Source organism: Lipotes vexillifer, unplaced genomic scaffold (genome assembly GCF_000442215.2).
Source record: "Lipotes vexillifer unplaced genomic scaffold, Lipotes_vexillifer_v1.1 scaffold311, whole genome shotgun sequence".
In the NCBI taxonomy this organism is placed as follows: domain Eukaryota; kingdom Metazoa; phylum Chordata; class Mammalia; order Artiodactyla; family Lipotidae; genus Lipotes; species Lipotes vexillifer.
The window spans coordinates 65896-83371 of NW_006791012.1; the positions used below are offsets into that span (position 1 = coordinate 65896).

The 17476-nt window shown below is 38.4% G+C and overlaps 1 protein-coding gene across 1 annotated transcript in view; it reads right to left on the bottom strand.

The window, feature by feature from the left end:
• Positions 1–17476, bottom strand: part of ANTXR1 (ANTXR cell adhesion molecule 1) — a 147508-nt gene that overhangs the window by 43717 nt on the left and 86315 nt on the right. Inside the window, exon 10 of the mRNA XM_007464151.1 lies at positions 12796–12894. Within this exon, the coding sequence (XP_007464213.1) occupies positions 12796–12894 (99 nt within the window). The remainder of the gene's footprint in view (positions 1–12795; positions 12895–17476) is intronic.

A 17476-nucleotide genomic window follows, 5' to 3' on the forward strand; every position in this document is an offset into this window, starting at 1 on the left:
GAACCAGAAGAGGTGGCTTCCCTGTGATCACACAGTCAGCTGCATATACTGACATTCTAAAGCCTGGGCTCTTTGTTCCCTGATCCAGGGCTTTTTTTTTTTTTCTTTTCTTGAACCAGAGTTTAAGTCTTGACTCTCTAACATGCTCTGTGGCCTCGGGCAAATAGCTAAATCTCTCTGAGCTGAGGTTTCCTGTCTATACTATGAGGGGGAGCAGTGAAAATCAGGGCCTCCAAATCAGGCACACATCAGAGTGATGTGGGCCTTTGGGACCAGGGGACCCAGGGACCCGTGGGGATCTGTGTTTAGGAAGCAATGTAGAGAAGCGGGCAAAAGCCTCTGGAGTAGACTGCCTGGTGTCCAGACTGCTTCCACCTCTGGCCATCTGGGTGACCTTGGGCCCTTCATCTCTGAGCTTCAGTTCCCTTGTCAGCAAAATGGCGATACAAATAACTTCTCCCTCACTGGGCTGCTGTGAGGATGAAATGAACTAGCTCAGGAACAGAACGGGGTAGGTGCTCAGCAATCAGTGGCTGCTATCACTTGGATGAAGCTCCTGGGGGATTGTGATTAGGAATCATGAGACGAGATGCTCCTTTAGATCTCTTCATTCTGAGTTGCACAAAGTGACATTCTATCATCTTCACGTGACATCAAACCCCTGCGAATTGCACTAAGTACCTTTTTCAGCCATAGATGCAACACTCTAACCAGTGAGAAAGGAAACAATAGGCTTTTGTTTGGGAAGTTTGTGTTCTCCTTCCCTCTGCCCCCCTCCCCATCTGCCACCATAGGTGCACCTCAATGATCTCCTTAAGGGGCCCACAGCCCCCGAGGACCAGATGTTTTCTAAGATAAAGTATAGTTTCTGGATAACTGGACAGATTTTTAGAAACAAACACAATGGAAATCCTACATTCGAGCGAGCATTGTCTCTCATCCCCTTGGGAAGTGAGCCCCTCTTTGGAACTGTTAGAGCTGCTTTCATGACTAATGTTCAGTTTGAAAAAGATATCTTCAAAGTGGGCGAGGTTTTATGCTTTGAGAGTGAACCAAAAGTAAACCAGAGCCATGCCTTGTGAATAAGACTGAAGATCAAGCTGAGAAACAAAATTTTGCACCAAAAAAGAAATGTGCCTATAAAACCAGGAAACTGATTTGTCACATGGCCTTTCAATTGAATTTTAGTAAGTTTGTTAAAAATCAGTTTCCTTTGTTTATAGTCATACCTCATAATTCTCCACGCAACACCAGGATAGTCTAGCATGTTTTTCATTATTGTATTAGTAAAAACATTCATTTTTTATTTACTGTTCGTTAAAATGGATCATTTGTCAGCTCCTAACCCAGCGTCTCCTTTTTAGCATTCTAATCTCTCTACAAGTGGATTTCCAATTGAAAGTGGATCTTTTCTTGGCACGATACACCGAATACTGGAGTAGGAAAAAGTGCATCCAGAATAAATAAAGTTTGTGTGAAGATTTCCAAGATATTTTCTTGGCCAGGAGTGAGTTCAGCCTGGTGACTGGAGAACCAACCAAATGCTAAACTTAAGATGCGTGCTTGGCCTAAATAATTAACAAGAATTTTAAAGTTAAAATTTAAATAATGGTTGTGTGTTTTTTTTTTCCCCTCTTATGACGGAAGGGACATATGATCACAGAAAACTCAGAAAACTTAGATGAACAGAAAGAAGAAAGTAAAAACTAATAGTGGTCTCCTTCAGAGGTAACTACTGTTAAAATTTGGTTGTGTGTCTTTCACTTTTCTCTCTCTCTCTGCATATAAATGTATGTGTCTAAAACAGGAATAGCATCAAGGCACTGTTTTGTAACATTTTTAACATAGGAAGCAGCATCGTTAACATCTTTCCCACATAAGTAATTATTCATCTTTCCCCCAGTATTAATTATTTAAGGGTAAAGTATAATTTACATAACAAATTAACTATCGTTAAACATTTATGTTACCATTTAAATGTTTCCATTTGTTTACTTTCTTATCTTCCTCTCCCTCCCTCCCTTCCTTTCTTGCTTCCATCCCAAATTCATTCCTTCCCCCCTCCTCCCTCCCTCCCTCCCTCCTCTCTGTCTCCTTTTCTCTTTTTTGCCATCATAAGCAATATTATGATGAACATCTTGTAGCTGAGTCTTTGTTAACATTCTCAATCATTTCCTTTTGATGAAGTTGAAATTGAAATTCTGGGTCAAAACATGTATAAAAGCAGTTGATTCATTTTAAGAATGGCCTTCCTGGGGAGTTCCCTGGTGGTCTAGTGGTTAGGATTTCAGGCTTCCACTGCCGGCGGCGGAGGGGTTGGGCGGTGTGGGTTCAATCCCTGGTTGGGGAAGCACGCAGCCAAAAAAAAAAAAAAAAAAAATTCCAAAAGATTCAATGCTCTCTCTCACCAATGATGAATGAAAACACTTCTTACTCTATATCTTTGCCAATATTGGGAATTGTATTTTTTGTTAATCTTTGCCAGTTTGATAGATTATTTTAATTTGCATTTCCTTGATTACAGTGAGCATTTTCCACGTGCTTATTTGCCATTATTTTTCTTCTAAATTTCCTTTTCATATCTTTTACCCATCGATGTGCTCACATTTTCTACTGATTTTAAGAGCTGTCTACATATTAAAGTTATTGACCCTTTGCTTGTTCTATGTCTTACAAATAATTTAGCATGTTTTCTGTTTCCCTTTAGATTTTTTGGAGGGGGGGAGGTTTAAAGAATTAAAAAAATATGTACTCAAACCATTCAGAGTTTCCTTCATGGTATCTCCTTTCAGAGTTATGCTTAAAAAGTCTTTCCCCACTGGAAAATTACGTAAATATTTATTTTTGTTTCCTTCTAAAACTTCTATAGTTTCATGTTCACGTTTAAATTTTTCATCTGGAATTTGTTTAGATGTAAGGTGTGAGATAAAAATTGAACTGAATCATTTTTCCAAGAGGTTAGCCAGTTGTCTCAATACCATTTTTCTTTTCTTTTTTTTTTTTGCGGTACACAGGCCTCTCACCGTTGTGGCCTCTCCCGTTTCGGAGCACAGGCTCCGGACGCGCAAGCTCAGCGGCCAGGGCTCACGGGCCCAGCCGCTCCGCGGCACGTGGGATCCTCCCGGACCGGGGCACGAACCCGCGTCCCCTGCATCGGCAGGCGGACTCTCAACCACTGCGCCACCAGGGAAGCCCTCAATACCATTTTTGAATAATCCACTCTTTTCCCACCGATAAGAAAGGTCATTTTATTTTATACTAAATTCACAGAAGTGCTTGGTTCTCTTTATGGACTTCGTTTTTCCTGTTCTGTTTGGTTTGCCTTTTGTGGCACCAGTCATACACTGTTTAAATTACTGCAGCTCTTTTATACATCTTAAAATCGGCTAGGGCAATTTTCCACATTTTTCTTGGCTATTCTTAAATGTTTATTCTTCCATATATACACTTTAGAATTATTTTGTTAACTTCAAAAGTCCCATTGGACTTTTCATTGGGATTGTAGTAAAAGTAAGTATTAATTTGAAGGCAACCGGCATCTTTGCAATCCTCAATTGCCACTCCACTGAATAATAGTGATAATGATAACAATAAATTAATATTAGCAGCCAACATTGATCGACTGCTTACTGCATGCTTGGCCCTGTTCTGAGTTCTAATTCTCACACTGAAACATCATAACAGTCCACCACAGAGGTGCTATTATTGCCATACGCATTTTACAGATAGAGAAATTGAGGCTTGGAGATGTTAAATACTGTAACTTGCCATGGTCACAAAGCTTTAAGACACAAACAGGGTTCTTTTCCTGGGTGGTTCCAGTGTACGTTCTATGCCATGAGTCTATACTGCCTCTGTATTGACTTACATTTTCTTCATTTCCCTCACAGGGTTGTGTAATTTTCTTCCTATACGTCTCTACAATTTTGGTTAAATTAGTTCTTACCAGATTTTATATGCTGCTGCTGTATTTTTCCTGTGATGTTTGGTCATTGCTAGATTCTGGCAAAGCTATTGATTATTATAAGGGAGGTATTTATTTTGAAATCATCCAGTTTAATAACCTTCTTATTAGTGTAGTAGTCTGTTGATTCTCTTTTAGTTTTGCAGGACGACACAACCATCATTTTAAAGTAATAATGTATGGCTCCCGTTTCCTCTCATTAGTTTTCTTGCATTACTGTAGTACCTATAGCATTGTCTAATACAGTAGTCACTATCCATAGGTGGCTATTGACATTCAAGTTAATTAAAATTAAATGAATTTAAAAATTCAGTTCCTCAACTGCACTAGTCACTCTTCAAGTCCCCAGTAAGCCACATGTGGCTTGTGGCTACCATACTGGCTACATTTTAGAACATTTTCATTATCACAGAAAGTTCTATTGGACAGTACTGCTAAAACTTCCAGATTAATGTTAAATAATAATGGTGAAACGAGTTGTCCTGCTTTTTTCTTCCTAACTGTAAAGTTAATATCTCTATTTAGTGATTTACCATAAAATGATGTTGAGTTTTGAATTTAAATATCTGTATGTATTTTTTTTATTATGTTAAAGAAGTCTTAACCTATTCCTAGTTTTCTAAAAGTATATATTTTAAAAATTTGGAATGGATAATGAACTTTAATGTCTTCTTGGCATCAAAAAATTTTGCTATGTGAGAGGCAAATTCCCCCTCATTTTTAAAAATTATCTTACTTACCCTGGTCCTTTTTAAATACATTGCTGGATTTTGTTTACCAATATTTTATTTATGTTTGTCATCAAAGAAATTGATTTCAAATACTTTCTACTACTAGTGTCTTGTCCAATTTTTAAAAAAATCAAGATTATATAATTTTCATAAAATGAATTAAAACGCTGTTTCTCTATTTCTTTTCTCTGGAAGAGTATGTATCAGATATAAGTCATCTGTCCCTTAAAGTCTGGTAAAAATTAGATGAAAAAAATCTGGGTCTGGTGCTTTAGTTGAGGGGTACGATTTTCTCATATCTCTCTTCCAGTTCATGCATTTCATCTTCATCTGTGTCTAATCACACTGCTTAGTCTATCCATTAAGTTGTATTTCAGTGAAAAAGCTTCTTCAGCTCTAAAATTTACACTGGGTTCTCTGCAAATGTGCCTCTGTCGAATGTTCTTCCCCTTTGGTCTGTTTGATTTCTTCACACACTTTATTTCATTTTTTAATTGAAGTTAGTTGATGTAAAATATTATGTTTCAGGTGTACTACACAGTAATTTGACATTTTCATACACTATGAAATGAGCACCGTGATAAATCTAGTATCCATCTGTCCCCACACAAAGTCATTACAATATTATTAATCATATTCCTTCTGCTGTATATTAAATCCCTGTAGCTTATTTATTTTATAACTGGAGGTTTGTATTTCTTAACTCCCTTCATTTATTTCACCCCCCCTCCAACCTCCCTCCTCTCTGGCAACCACCCATTCTTTTCTCTGCAGCTAGAAATCAGTTTTCATCTTCTTTTGGTTGTTTGTTGCTTCTACATCTTGGCTATCGTAAATAATGCTGCAATGAACATTGGCGTGCATATATCTTTTCAAATTAATGTTTTTTGTTTTCTTCAGGTAAATACTCAGAAGTGAAATTGCTAGATCATACAGCAGTTCTATTTTTAAGTTTCTGAGGAACCTCCATACTGTCTTCCACAGTGGCTGCACCAATTTACATTCCCACCAACATTGTACAAGGGTTCCCTTTTCTCCACATCCTTGCCAGCACTTTATCTTTTGATGATAGCCATTCTGACAGGTGTGAGGTAGTAACTCCTTGTGGTTTTGATTTACATTTCTCTGATGATTAGTGATGTCCAGCCTCTTTTCATGTGCCTGTTGGCCATCTGTATGTCTTCTTTGGAAATATGTCTATTTAGATTCTCTGCCCATTTTTTATTTGGGCTGTTTATTGTTTTTGATGTTGAGTTGCATGAGTTCTTCATATATTTTGAATATTAATCCCTTATCAGGTATATAGTTTACAAATGTCTTCTCCCATTCAATAGGTGGCCTTTCCTTTTGCTGATAGTTTCCTTTGCTGTGTAAGAGCTTTTAGGTTGGTGTATTTGTTTATTTTTGCTTCTGTTTCCCTTGTGTGATGAGATAGATCCAAAAAAATATTACTAAGACAGATGTCAAAGAGAGTACTGCCTATGTTTCCTTCTAGTTTTATGGTTTCAGACCTTACATTTAAGTCTTTAATCCATTTTTGAGTTTACTTTTGCATATAGAATAAGAAAGTAGTCCACATTGATTCTATTGCACATAACAGTACAGTTTTCCAAATACCACTTATCGAAGAGGCTGTCTTTTCTCATTGTATATTCTTGCTTGCTCTGTTGTAGATTAATTGACCATATAAGCATGGGTTTATTTCTAGGCTCTCTATTCTGTTCCATTGATCTATGTGTTTGTTTTCATGCCAGTACCATATTGTTTTGATTACAGTAACTTTGTAGTATAGCTTGAAATCAAGGAGTGTGACAACTCTAGCTTTGTTCTTCTTTCTCAAGATTGCTTTGGCTATTTGGGGTCTTTTGGGTTTCCATACAAATTTTAGAGTTATTTGTTCTAGTTCTGTGATAAATGCCATTGGCGTTTTGATGGGGATTGCACTGAATCTGTAGATTGCCTTGGGTAGTATAGACATTTTAACAATATTGATTCTTCCAATCCATAAGCACCAAATATTTTCCATTTATTTTGTCATCTTGAATTTATTTCATCAATCTCTTACAGTTTTCAGAATACAAATCTTTTCCCTCTTTGATCAGATTTATTCCTAGGTATTTTATTCTTTTTGGTACAATTGTAAATATGATTGTTTTCATAATTTCTCTTTCTGATAGTTAATAATTAGTATTTAGAAATGCAACATATTTCTGTATATTACTTTTGTATTCTACCACCTTACTGAACTCATTTCAGTTCAAATGGTTTTTGGTAGTGTCTCTAGAATTTTCTATGTATAGAACCATATCATGTGCAAGCAGTGACAGTTTTACTTCTTCCTTTCCAATTTGGATTCCTTTTATTTCTTTTTCTTTTCTGAGTGTTGTGGCTAGGACTTCCAATTCCATGTTGAATAAAAGTGGCAAGAGTGGGATCCTTGTCTTGTTCCTGGTCTTACAGGAAATGCTTTCAGCTTTTCACCATTGATTATGATGTTGCCTATGGGTTTGTCATACATGGCCTTTATTATGTTGAGGTATGTTCCTTCTATGCCCATTTTCTGGAGAGTTTTTACCATAAGAGGATGTTGGATTTTGTCAAAAGCTTTTTCTGAATCTATTGAAATTATCATATGGTTTTTATTCTTCAGTTTGTTAATGTGGTGTATTATGTTGATTGATTTGTGGATACAGAACCATCCTTGTGTTCCTGGGATAAATTGTACTTGATCATGGCGTATGATCCTTTTAACGTACTGTTCAATTCAGTTTGCTAATATTTTGTTGAGGATTTTTGCATTTATGTTCATCAGTGATATTGACCTGTAATTATTTTTTGTGGTATCTTTGTCTGGTTTTGTTATTAGAATGATGTTGGCTTTGTAGAATGAGTTCAGGAGAATTCCTCTTCATTTTTTTGGGAACAGTTTGAGAAGGACAGATGTTAACTCTTCTTTGAAGTTTGGTAGAATTTCCCTGTGAAATTGTCTGCTCCTAGACTTTCATTTGTTGAAAGTTTTTTAAAGTAACGATTGAATTTAATTACTGGTCATTATTAGCCTGTTTATATTTTCTATTTCTTCCTGATTCAGTCTTGGGAGATTGCACATTTCTAGGAATTTATCCATTTCTTCTAGGTTGCCCATTTTATTGTCATATAATTGTTTGTATTGGGTGGGCCAAAAGGTTTGTTTGATTATTTCTGTAAGATGTCTCTAGTAGCACTTAGTTGTCTTTAACTTCATTCGAAACAGTTTTGTTAGATTGTATGTGACGGTAGTCATATCAGCGTGCATTTAAAAAAAGACTATCAAAATTGGTGAATTTTTGTGTAGCCATTTGAATATTGAAGATGGAAGAAAAAAAGCAACATTTTTGGCATATTATGCTTTATTATTTCAAGAAAGGTAAAAACGTAACTGAAACACAAAAAAAGATTTGTGCAGCATTTGGAGAAGGTGCTGTGACTGATGGAACGTGTCAAAAGTGGTTTGTGAAGTCTCATGCTGGGGGTTTCTCACTGGACGATGCTCCACAGTCAGGTAGACCAGTTGAAGTTGATAGTGATCAAATCGAAACAATAATTGAGAACAATCAATGTTATATTACGTGGGAGATAGCCGACATACTCAAAATATCCAAATCAAGTGTTGAAAATCATTTGCATCAGCTTGGTTATTTATGTTAATCACTTTGATGTTTGTGTTCCACATAAGTTAAGTGGAAAAAAACCTTCTTGACCATATTTCCATATGTGATTCTCTATTGAAACGTAATGAAAACATTCCATTTTTAAAACAAATTGTGATGGGTGATGAAAAGTGGATACTGTACAACAATGTGGAACGGAAGAGATCATGGGGCAAGTGAAATAAACCACCGCCAACCACACCAAAGGCTGGTCTTCATCCAAAAAAGGTGATGTTTTGTATATGGTGGCATTGGAAAGGAGTCCTCTATTATGAGCTCCTTCCAGAAAACCAAACGATTAATTCCAACAAGTACTGCTCTCAATTAGACCAACTGAAAGTGGCACTCGACGAAAAGTGTCCAGAATTAGTCAAAAGAAAATGCACAACCTTCCATCAGGATAACGCAAGACCGCATGTTTCTTTGATGACCAGGCAAAAACTGTTACAAGTTGGCTGGGAAGTTCTGATTCATCTGCCGTATTCATCAGACATTGCACCTTCAGATTTCCATTTATTTCGGTCTTTAAAAAATTCTCTTAATGGAAAAAATTTCAATTCCCTGGAAGACTGTAAAAGGCAACGGGACCAGTTCTTTGCTTAAAAAGAAAAAAAGTTTTGGGAAGATGGAATTATGAAGTTGCCTGAAAAATGGCAGAAGGTAGTGGAACAAAATGGTGAATAAAGTTGTTCAATAAAATTCTTGGTGAAAATGAAAAATGTGTCTTTTATTTTTTCTTAGAAAACCGAAGACACTTTTTGGCCAACCCAGTGGTAATCTCTTACGATCCTTTGTATTTCTCTGGTGTCGGCTGTAACTTCTCCTTCATTTCTGATTTTATTTATTTGGATCCTCTCTCTTTTTTTCTTGATGAGTTTGGCTAAAGGTTTATCAATTTTGTCAGTCTTTTCAAAGAAACAGCTCTAAGCTTCATTGATCTTTTCTACTGTTTTTTAATTCTTTGTTTTATTTACACTCTGATCTTTATTTTTCCTTCTAGTAACTTTGGGTTTTGTTTGTTCTTATTTTTCTAGTCCCTTTAGGTGTAAGGTGCAGACTGCTTATTTGACTTGTTTTCTTGTTTTCAGACGCTTTAAATGTGTTTATTTTACATCCTCTTTCAAATTCCTCTTTAGTCTTGCTTGCTCTCCGTTTTCTTTCATCTTTTATCATATGATTTATCATTTGGTGCTGCGAGCCCACCTTCAGAGGGGGTTATGGCTTCAGGAGTGGTGTAGGTTGGACTGGATGTATACTGCCTCTGCCAGGGCCACAGGGATCTGGATGGCCACAGACATATTTTGGAGTTAGTTTCCTGACTTGGTGCTTCTGTATTATGCAGCTGGTAAAACATCTTACCTTTATTCCCCTGCCTGCTTCCTTGAATCACTGAGCAGCTTTCCCTGTCCCCATTCAATGTCTGGTACAGCCCTCAGAGCCTGATTTCTACAGGATGCTCTGCTTTTGCCTGCTTGTCTTGCTGGTGCCCTGTATCTACATCAGTAGCAAGATCACAGCCTGAAGACCCCTCAGGCCCAGAGCCCCCAGAGCTTTGCTTCCTGCTTAGATTTTGCATTCCCTTTTGGTCTCCTGTGCCTGGGGGTTTCCTACTCATTCCCTTGAGCAACGCCACATGTCACAATTTTAAAAATCATATTTTATGCAGAATTTTGGATCTATTATATTGACCAGAAACAAGTCCAGAAATTGTTTTAGATTCCTAAGTGGTTGTTTTTTTTACTTTCTTTCCTTGCAAAGGCAAGAAAAGCAGGAGAGACATAGGTATTAACCTATGCTTTTAATTTTCTGGTTATATTTATCATCTAAGAATATATTTAAACAACTTCAACATTTTGGTATTAGTATGTTGGTGTTTTATTTGTGTCTTAGTGCAATAATGTTAAAGGGTGTTCATAGTCTTTTCAATTTGTTATATTTTATTTATTTATTTTTTGCGGTACACGGGCCTGTCACTGCTGTGGCCCCTCCCGTCGCGGAGCACAGGCTCCGGACGCGCAGGCTCAGCGGCCATGGCTCACGGGCCCAGCCGCTCTGCTGCATGTGGGATCTTCCCGGACCGGGGCACGAACCCGTGTACCCTGCATCGGCAGGCGGACTCTCAGCCACTGCGCCACCAGGGAAGCCCTCAGTTTGTTATTTTTTATTTAACTGTTTTTCTTTATATAATCTGCTACAAATAATACTTTATTTGTTGAAGAGTCCAAGGCTTATATCATAACAGCCATAGCTTCATTATCCAGCCTGCAATTAGCCTTATTATGGTTGATAAGGGCACTTCTATTCTCTTTTTTTGTTATAAAATGTAATGCAGTATTTAGGAAAAAATCTTGAAAGAGGAAATATATACTATAAAAATTAAAACAGATAATGTAAAACTTGGATGTAGAAGTGGGAAAGGAGAATGGAAAAAGTAAAAGAATCTAAATTTATTTTATTTTATGGGGACAACTCAGTGAGATACTTACATTCATAAGGTTGGTAGAAAAATGTAGAATTGAATATGTTGCATTTTAAAATTTATTTATCTTTTCTGTCCTCCACAGTTTCTTGTTCATATTATTTACTGAATGTAAAAGAACAAATGAATTAATAAATGAATGACAATTTTTTTTCAAATTCCAATATTTTCCCCCTAGCTAGAATATTTTTAATAACTATTTGAGTTCAGGAGTGTTACTTGCAGCATATAATGTGGTTGAGTCACTGCCTTTCTTTTCTCCAAACTGTCAGCACTTGTGTTGGAGGCACAATTAGGTTTGTGGTTTAAGCTAAATCCCTACCCCAAAGGCCTTTATTCCTTTTTGATTATGAATCAGGTGGAGAGCCTGTGCGGGTGTTTGCAAGTTTGTATTAGGAAAGGAAGAGAAGCTAGTTTCCCAAGAAATAAAATTTCATGGAGAAGCTGGAAAATATGCATTCAGTATGTCACTCTACGAATCCATAGTAAATTTGCATTTTTTTGTTATCTTCATATAGCATCTCTGCGTAACCTTTCAAGGAATGGCAACACTACACCCCATGTCCACTCATGTTCAGAGAGGGGTTGTGTCCAAAGGCTTGCTTGTCTGGGAAGGCTTCTTTGGAAGGTGTTGATGTCTTTTGAGTTTAACCCTCAGGAGTTTCTGATCTTAGATTTACGATTCTGGTTAAGGAGAGAGGGAAGGCGGACTTGAATGACATCACAAATTCAAGGGGAAAATAAGGAAGGACTCTAGAGGGTGCACATCCAACTTTCACACTGTGACTTCTTGGGGATGCTTCAAGATGTTTTCAAATAGCATGGACTTTTTGGATACATGAGGGCATTTCCAAGTATCAAGAAAAAATAACTGACTGTTTCAAATCTTTGGAATTATTCCAAATTCAGGAATTCCAGATGTTCGTAAAGATGCCATTGCATACCTCTGTTTAAATATTGAAGTGGGTTTCAAGATGCTATAGAGGGGAAAAGGCATACCCTTCAATTCTTCCTTTTTAAAAACAGTATAGTACCTACTCCATAACGCTATCAGGAGGACCAAACTAGCGTGAATGGTTAGCCAATACGCTTGAGTATCCTTTCCTTCCTCTTTGCTCTTTCTATCTCCCAGGGCAGTTGTGGCAAAAAGATGTGTGGTATTTAAAATGTCATAGCACTACAGAAAATACAGTATGTTATTACTGTTTATCGCTGCAGATACTGAACCAATAATTATCTGTGTGATGAATGCCAGATGTAAATAATAACCAGGGCTCCTGGCATTTGTCTTTCCATAATCTGTCTCCCCATCTTTCCTGGACAGCAATCTGAATCACACACGTCTTTAAATTAAGAACTTGCCTGCTACAAATGTCTTGTGAGAGTGCCAATGTTATGACAATTCATTTTTTTCCCATGAAATGCACTTAGTTTTACTTCCATATGCCTGTATTTCAGGTCAGGTATTCACCCTGATGAGAGCTTTCTGGCGACTCCAAAGCAAGAATCATCCAGATAGAACACACTTCCAGAATCTACACATGCAAGTCGCACAGTTTGGCTTTTAGTTTACTCAGAATTAATACATTTAGACCATTTATTTTTCCCTCTTGTGCTTGAGAGTCCCCGAATTCCTTGTTAAGGAACATCAAGCTTTGTAAGCCCTAAGCAGCCAGGGCCTGCACTGACAGCTGAGAGTTTTGAACTTGGTAAAAATGCTGGTGGACTGGAAAACAAGTGCCTGCTGCCTCTCCTGATGGGAGCAAGGGCGCCGCAGCGGCTAGCTATGCCTTTGCTGGTGGCCTTTCTAGCAGGGAAGACCCTTCTCTGTAGTTTCCTGTGTGTGGCCTTGCTAGAAGATGGGGCTGGGGAGCCCTTCCCCGAAGCAGGCAAAGCAGGTGGTAGAAACCCCCAAACTCCACGAGAACTTACTGAGCGTCACTGACTCATTGATCTTGAAGCTGCAGAGGACCCTGTCCACGTTGCGGGCGTGTCGGAAGCCGTTACCTCTGACAACTACTTGAAATGATTCTGAAACAAAGAATAATGACACGACACCTTCATTGACTGCACACCGTTAACCTTAAGTTTCCCATCTGCCCTGGTTTAGGGAGTCTGTTAACTATTTCACCAGGCTTAAAATATTAAAAAATCAGTTCAAGCTGGGAAACAGAAGCATCCGTGTGGGAGCCTTTTACCACCTATTCACTACCTTCTCACTAGTTGTTCACCAGGATGGCACAGAACTTCTTATTTTGAATTTCCACCTTGCCTTTGCCCTTACTCTTCCCCTAGCTGGAATGCCTCCCCCACCACCTGTGTCCTGCAAACCTTACCCATCTCTCCAGTCCTGGCAGTTTTAAAACCTGTGATCTCTGCCACCAGAAGGCCACGGGGGAAGGACTCTTCACTTCTTCAATCCTCTTCTGTCTCTTTTACATATTGGATGCCGAGGAAAGGGTTTATTTAGAACTGCAGGTGCCTAGCGTTTTTGAAAACCACTACCTGTGGGCATTCACAGTCTGTCCTGAATAGCGTAGCATATGATTATGTACAGTCTGGTGGTGTTCTTTTGTCTTTTCTTCCACAACTAGAAAACATTCCTTTACGTTTAGGAATTGTTTGATGCAGCTTCAGCTCTCCTGTCTCTGCAGGGCACACAGTAGGAGCACTTAGTGTTATGCAGGAATAATTGTACTCAGCAGGGGATCGAAATCTTGCTTAGGGGTGGCCGGTCAGCAAGCAAGCATTTCCCGTTTGAACAGACATTGGCCTTTAGTGCACTTAGAACTCTCTTCTCTCAAAGTAGAGGAGATAATATATCTCTGCGGGTCTCTAGCCCTGCATGTTAATTTCATGTTGGCATAATTCATGTTGAATTAACACGTTAATAAAATATTGATAAAGCAAAAATAATGATCCTCTATACTAGTGTTACTAAGGGAAAAAACCAGCTAATTAATTCATTAAATGTTTAGGAATATTTGCTTAAGTTTGATGGTAACTAATAGTCAATACTCCATTTTCTTTGATTTTTGTCATCTTTTTGTGTGTAAAAATTGGGGCTTGAGATAATGCATATAAAAAAGAAAAAGAGTAAAAGTTAGAGGTTAAAATGCGGTATTTGTGAAAGTGGATCTGGAAGTGTAAATTGCCATCCAGATGGAGATTTTCACTGGAGGATGAATGGAATTAAAGGACTAGCATATGGGACTCTTCCAAACTTTAATAAACGTCATGAATCTATGTCACTTTCATTCTAGGGAAACTAATTTAGAGATCATGTTTGCCAAGAGAATAATAACTGATATCAATTGCTCCCTCTTTGTGTGCCAGGCCCTGTACGAAGCGTTGTATATGTCTGATGTCACTTAAACCTCACCACAGGGAGGTACAAATGAGAAAACCAAGTGTAGTGAGGTTAAGTAACTTGTCCAAGATCACATGGCTGGTAGCTGTCAGAATCAGAACTGGAATCCAGGTCTGCCGAGTATCAAACGCCTTAGGACTCAGCCATCATGTTCCTTACCATTATGCTAAAATGTCTTGTGACATATGACTCATTTAGAGATTGACATTGTGATTTTTTTAAAAGCTTATTTTATTTTTACTTTAGACAGGTTTGCCCATTTTGCAGAAAAATGGAGCTGGCCCAGCTGGGAAGCAGGAAACCAAAACCGAAGTAAAAGAAGCCGGAGGCACTAAGTGTGCCACAAGGAGAAACAAGTTAGAACAGAATGCTGTTTAAGGTATCAACGACCTTCCCTGTAAGGAAATTGAGATTTTTGATGTTGTAAATGACTTGCCCAAGATCATGTAATCTGTAACTGGTAAGCAGCAAAACTGGGACTTGTACCCAGCATTCACTGCCGCAGTTTTGAACTATATTAAGGTTCAAAACTTAACTATGGTTTTTCAGGACCACAGTCCTATGAGTATTAAGGATTTAGATATGCATGTTGATGCATATATACGATTGCCAAGTTTAGAAGGATGGACTAAATAGTTTTCTTTAGATGTCTGCCTGGCATGTGACTGATGACACAATTGGTTCAACAAGCATTCTATTACGTGTCAAGCATTGTGGAAGAATCTTATTGCATCTTGTTTACTCAATTTAGCCTATAGATACCCATTTCTGGTTTTAGTCTGAACGCTAGACATTCAGAAGTCTGCCATTGGATGCTTTTGCTGATTGCAAATGTTTTCTGCCTCACCGCTCTGCCTACTTCTCTTGTCTCCTCAAAGATCAGTGGAAGGAGAGAAGATTCTGGAAACGCAGGCCATGTGCCAGCTCTCTTCTCTAACACCGTGTCCTAGCATAACCAGTTCTGCTGCTGAGTCCTCAGTGAAAGAGGATGCCGGCATGGCTGCTTGGCCAGCCCTCAGGGTGTTAGGGAGGAAGACAGCAGAAACCCAGGCACAGCCATGGTGGAGACCGAGCAATCCAACCCCCGAGGCTCGGGGAGCAGATGAAGGAAAGGATGCCCTGGGAGGCACACCGGAGCAGAGGCGAGCTCCCACCAGTTTTTATGTGAGGATGCACATTTGGCCTCCAGAAGAGCCTGAGTACCTGCCCCGGCAGACCGACTGGAATGTCAACCCTTCACACGTAGAAGGTATGTAACAAAACCCTGTCAAGTGAATCTGTCAGCAAGCGAGAGCCAGGACACACCAGAACCAGGACATACTGATTTAATTCAGTTTGTTCACAAAGCCCTGAACCTGTCTCTCACCATATGTACATCTAAGTGTTTTTAGGCAGCGTGCATGTTGGTTTACAGCTCCTACAAGGAGTGGCCTAGGGACTGGAGGGCATTAGGGAGGAATTTCTACTTGGAAATGGTCTTTTACCTAATCTTTTAAGATACATATTCTTTAAGTTATCTTTAAGGTATATGTTTATTATGATTCTTTTGTCACTTTATTCTCAATTATAATTTAAGCTTCCTGATGGGAGAGGCCATCATATCTATTTCTTTAGAATCTTTGGCTGTGCCTGACCCAGGGCTGAGTCAGTCTCAGTGTAAGCTCATTTAATGAACAAATAAATGACATCTTGGTATAGAAAGGGAGAAAGGGGAGGAGAAGGTGGTCATTTATTCAGGTACCAGTCAGATCTAATCCTGTTTTCTGAGGCTTAATCAGGTCATTGAATGAAAAGATGCTCAGCATCATTGGTTATTAGGAAAATGTAAATCAAAACCACTCCACACTCACTAGAATGACTATAATAAAAGAGGTGGACAATAATAAGTGTTGGTGAAGAAATGAGAAGCCTCATACATTGCTGGTGGGAATGTAAATTGGTGCAGCTGTTTTGTAAAGTAGTTTGGCAGTTCCTCAGAAAGTTAAATGTTGATGAACATTTGAACTGTTCACAGTTTTTGGCTCTTAAAAATAGAGCAGTTGTAAACATTTATGTACAAGTCTGTGCCAGGACATAGATTTTTTTTTTCCCCCCTTGGGTAAACACCTAGGAGTAGAACAGCTAGGTCATGTGGTTAATGTATATTTAATGTTTTGAGAGACTGTCAGAACTGTTTTCCAAATTAATTGTACCATTTTGCATTTCCACCAACAATGTATGAGAGACCCTCCTTCAAATAGAAATATCTTTTAATGAAAATGAAGACCAAGGAGAGGATTAAACAATTGATTCAGAAGAGGTGCCTATGGGCCAACATGAGCTCTTCGAAAAACAGTGAAAAGTGAAAGAAATGAAACCACTTTTTGATGTTGTTTAAATGTGTCTGGTTTAAGCATCTAATTTCCAAACGGTAAATATGCCACCTACAAGTACCTTCCTTTGTGCTCACTTACCCAATTTTATTACGAACAATGGGAAACAACAGAGTAGGAATAATACAATTGCTTCTGAAATGACAATGTAAGGCGCAAATGACAATCTCCTTCCATTTCTGGAGGGAAAGAACTTTAAATGTAGAGCAGTTGTCAGGTTGCACACAATTCCAATTAGTTCCTTCCTGGAGTATTTGCTTACATAAAACACTGTGAGCTATTCCAGTCTGAGGCCAACATTGTGGCACCAGAGGAAAATTGTGCTTAGACAAGACGATGCATTTCCTAAAGAGGAGCTGAACTAGGCAGGGCCAATCTAACAATGGATCAATTTTCCTAATTACACAGAGGTCAATCTGCAAGAACATTTAATTAGGAACTTTAAAAAAGAGTCTGTATTAGAAGGGAAGCAGAATTATTTAAATGCAGGTAATGTCAAATGTGCTATACAGGCTCTCCACAGAGCAGGTGACTTCCTATATGTTCCTACATGTAGAACAGGAACTGTAAATACAGTGGCATAAGCACCATGCTAAACAGCAACCATATGCTTGACCTGGGTATTGGGATAATGGGAAGTGGTGGAGAGTATGGTGAACTGGAAAGAGTACATGCTGGAAGTTATTCAGTCTCTAATAATCATTATCTTGCAATAAATACAGGCCCAATGTCGCTAGATCTGATTTTTCAATACAAGACGAAAATCTGAATTTTTTTTTTTTTTTTTTTTTGCGGTATGAGGGCCTCTCATTGTTGTGGCCTCTCCTGTTGCGGAGCACAGGCTCCGGACGCATAGGCTCAGCGGCCACGG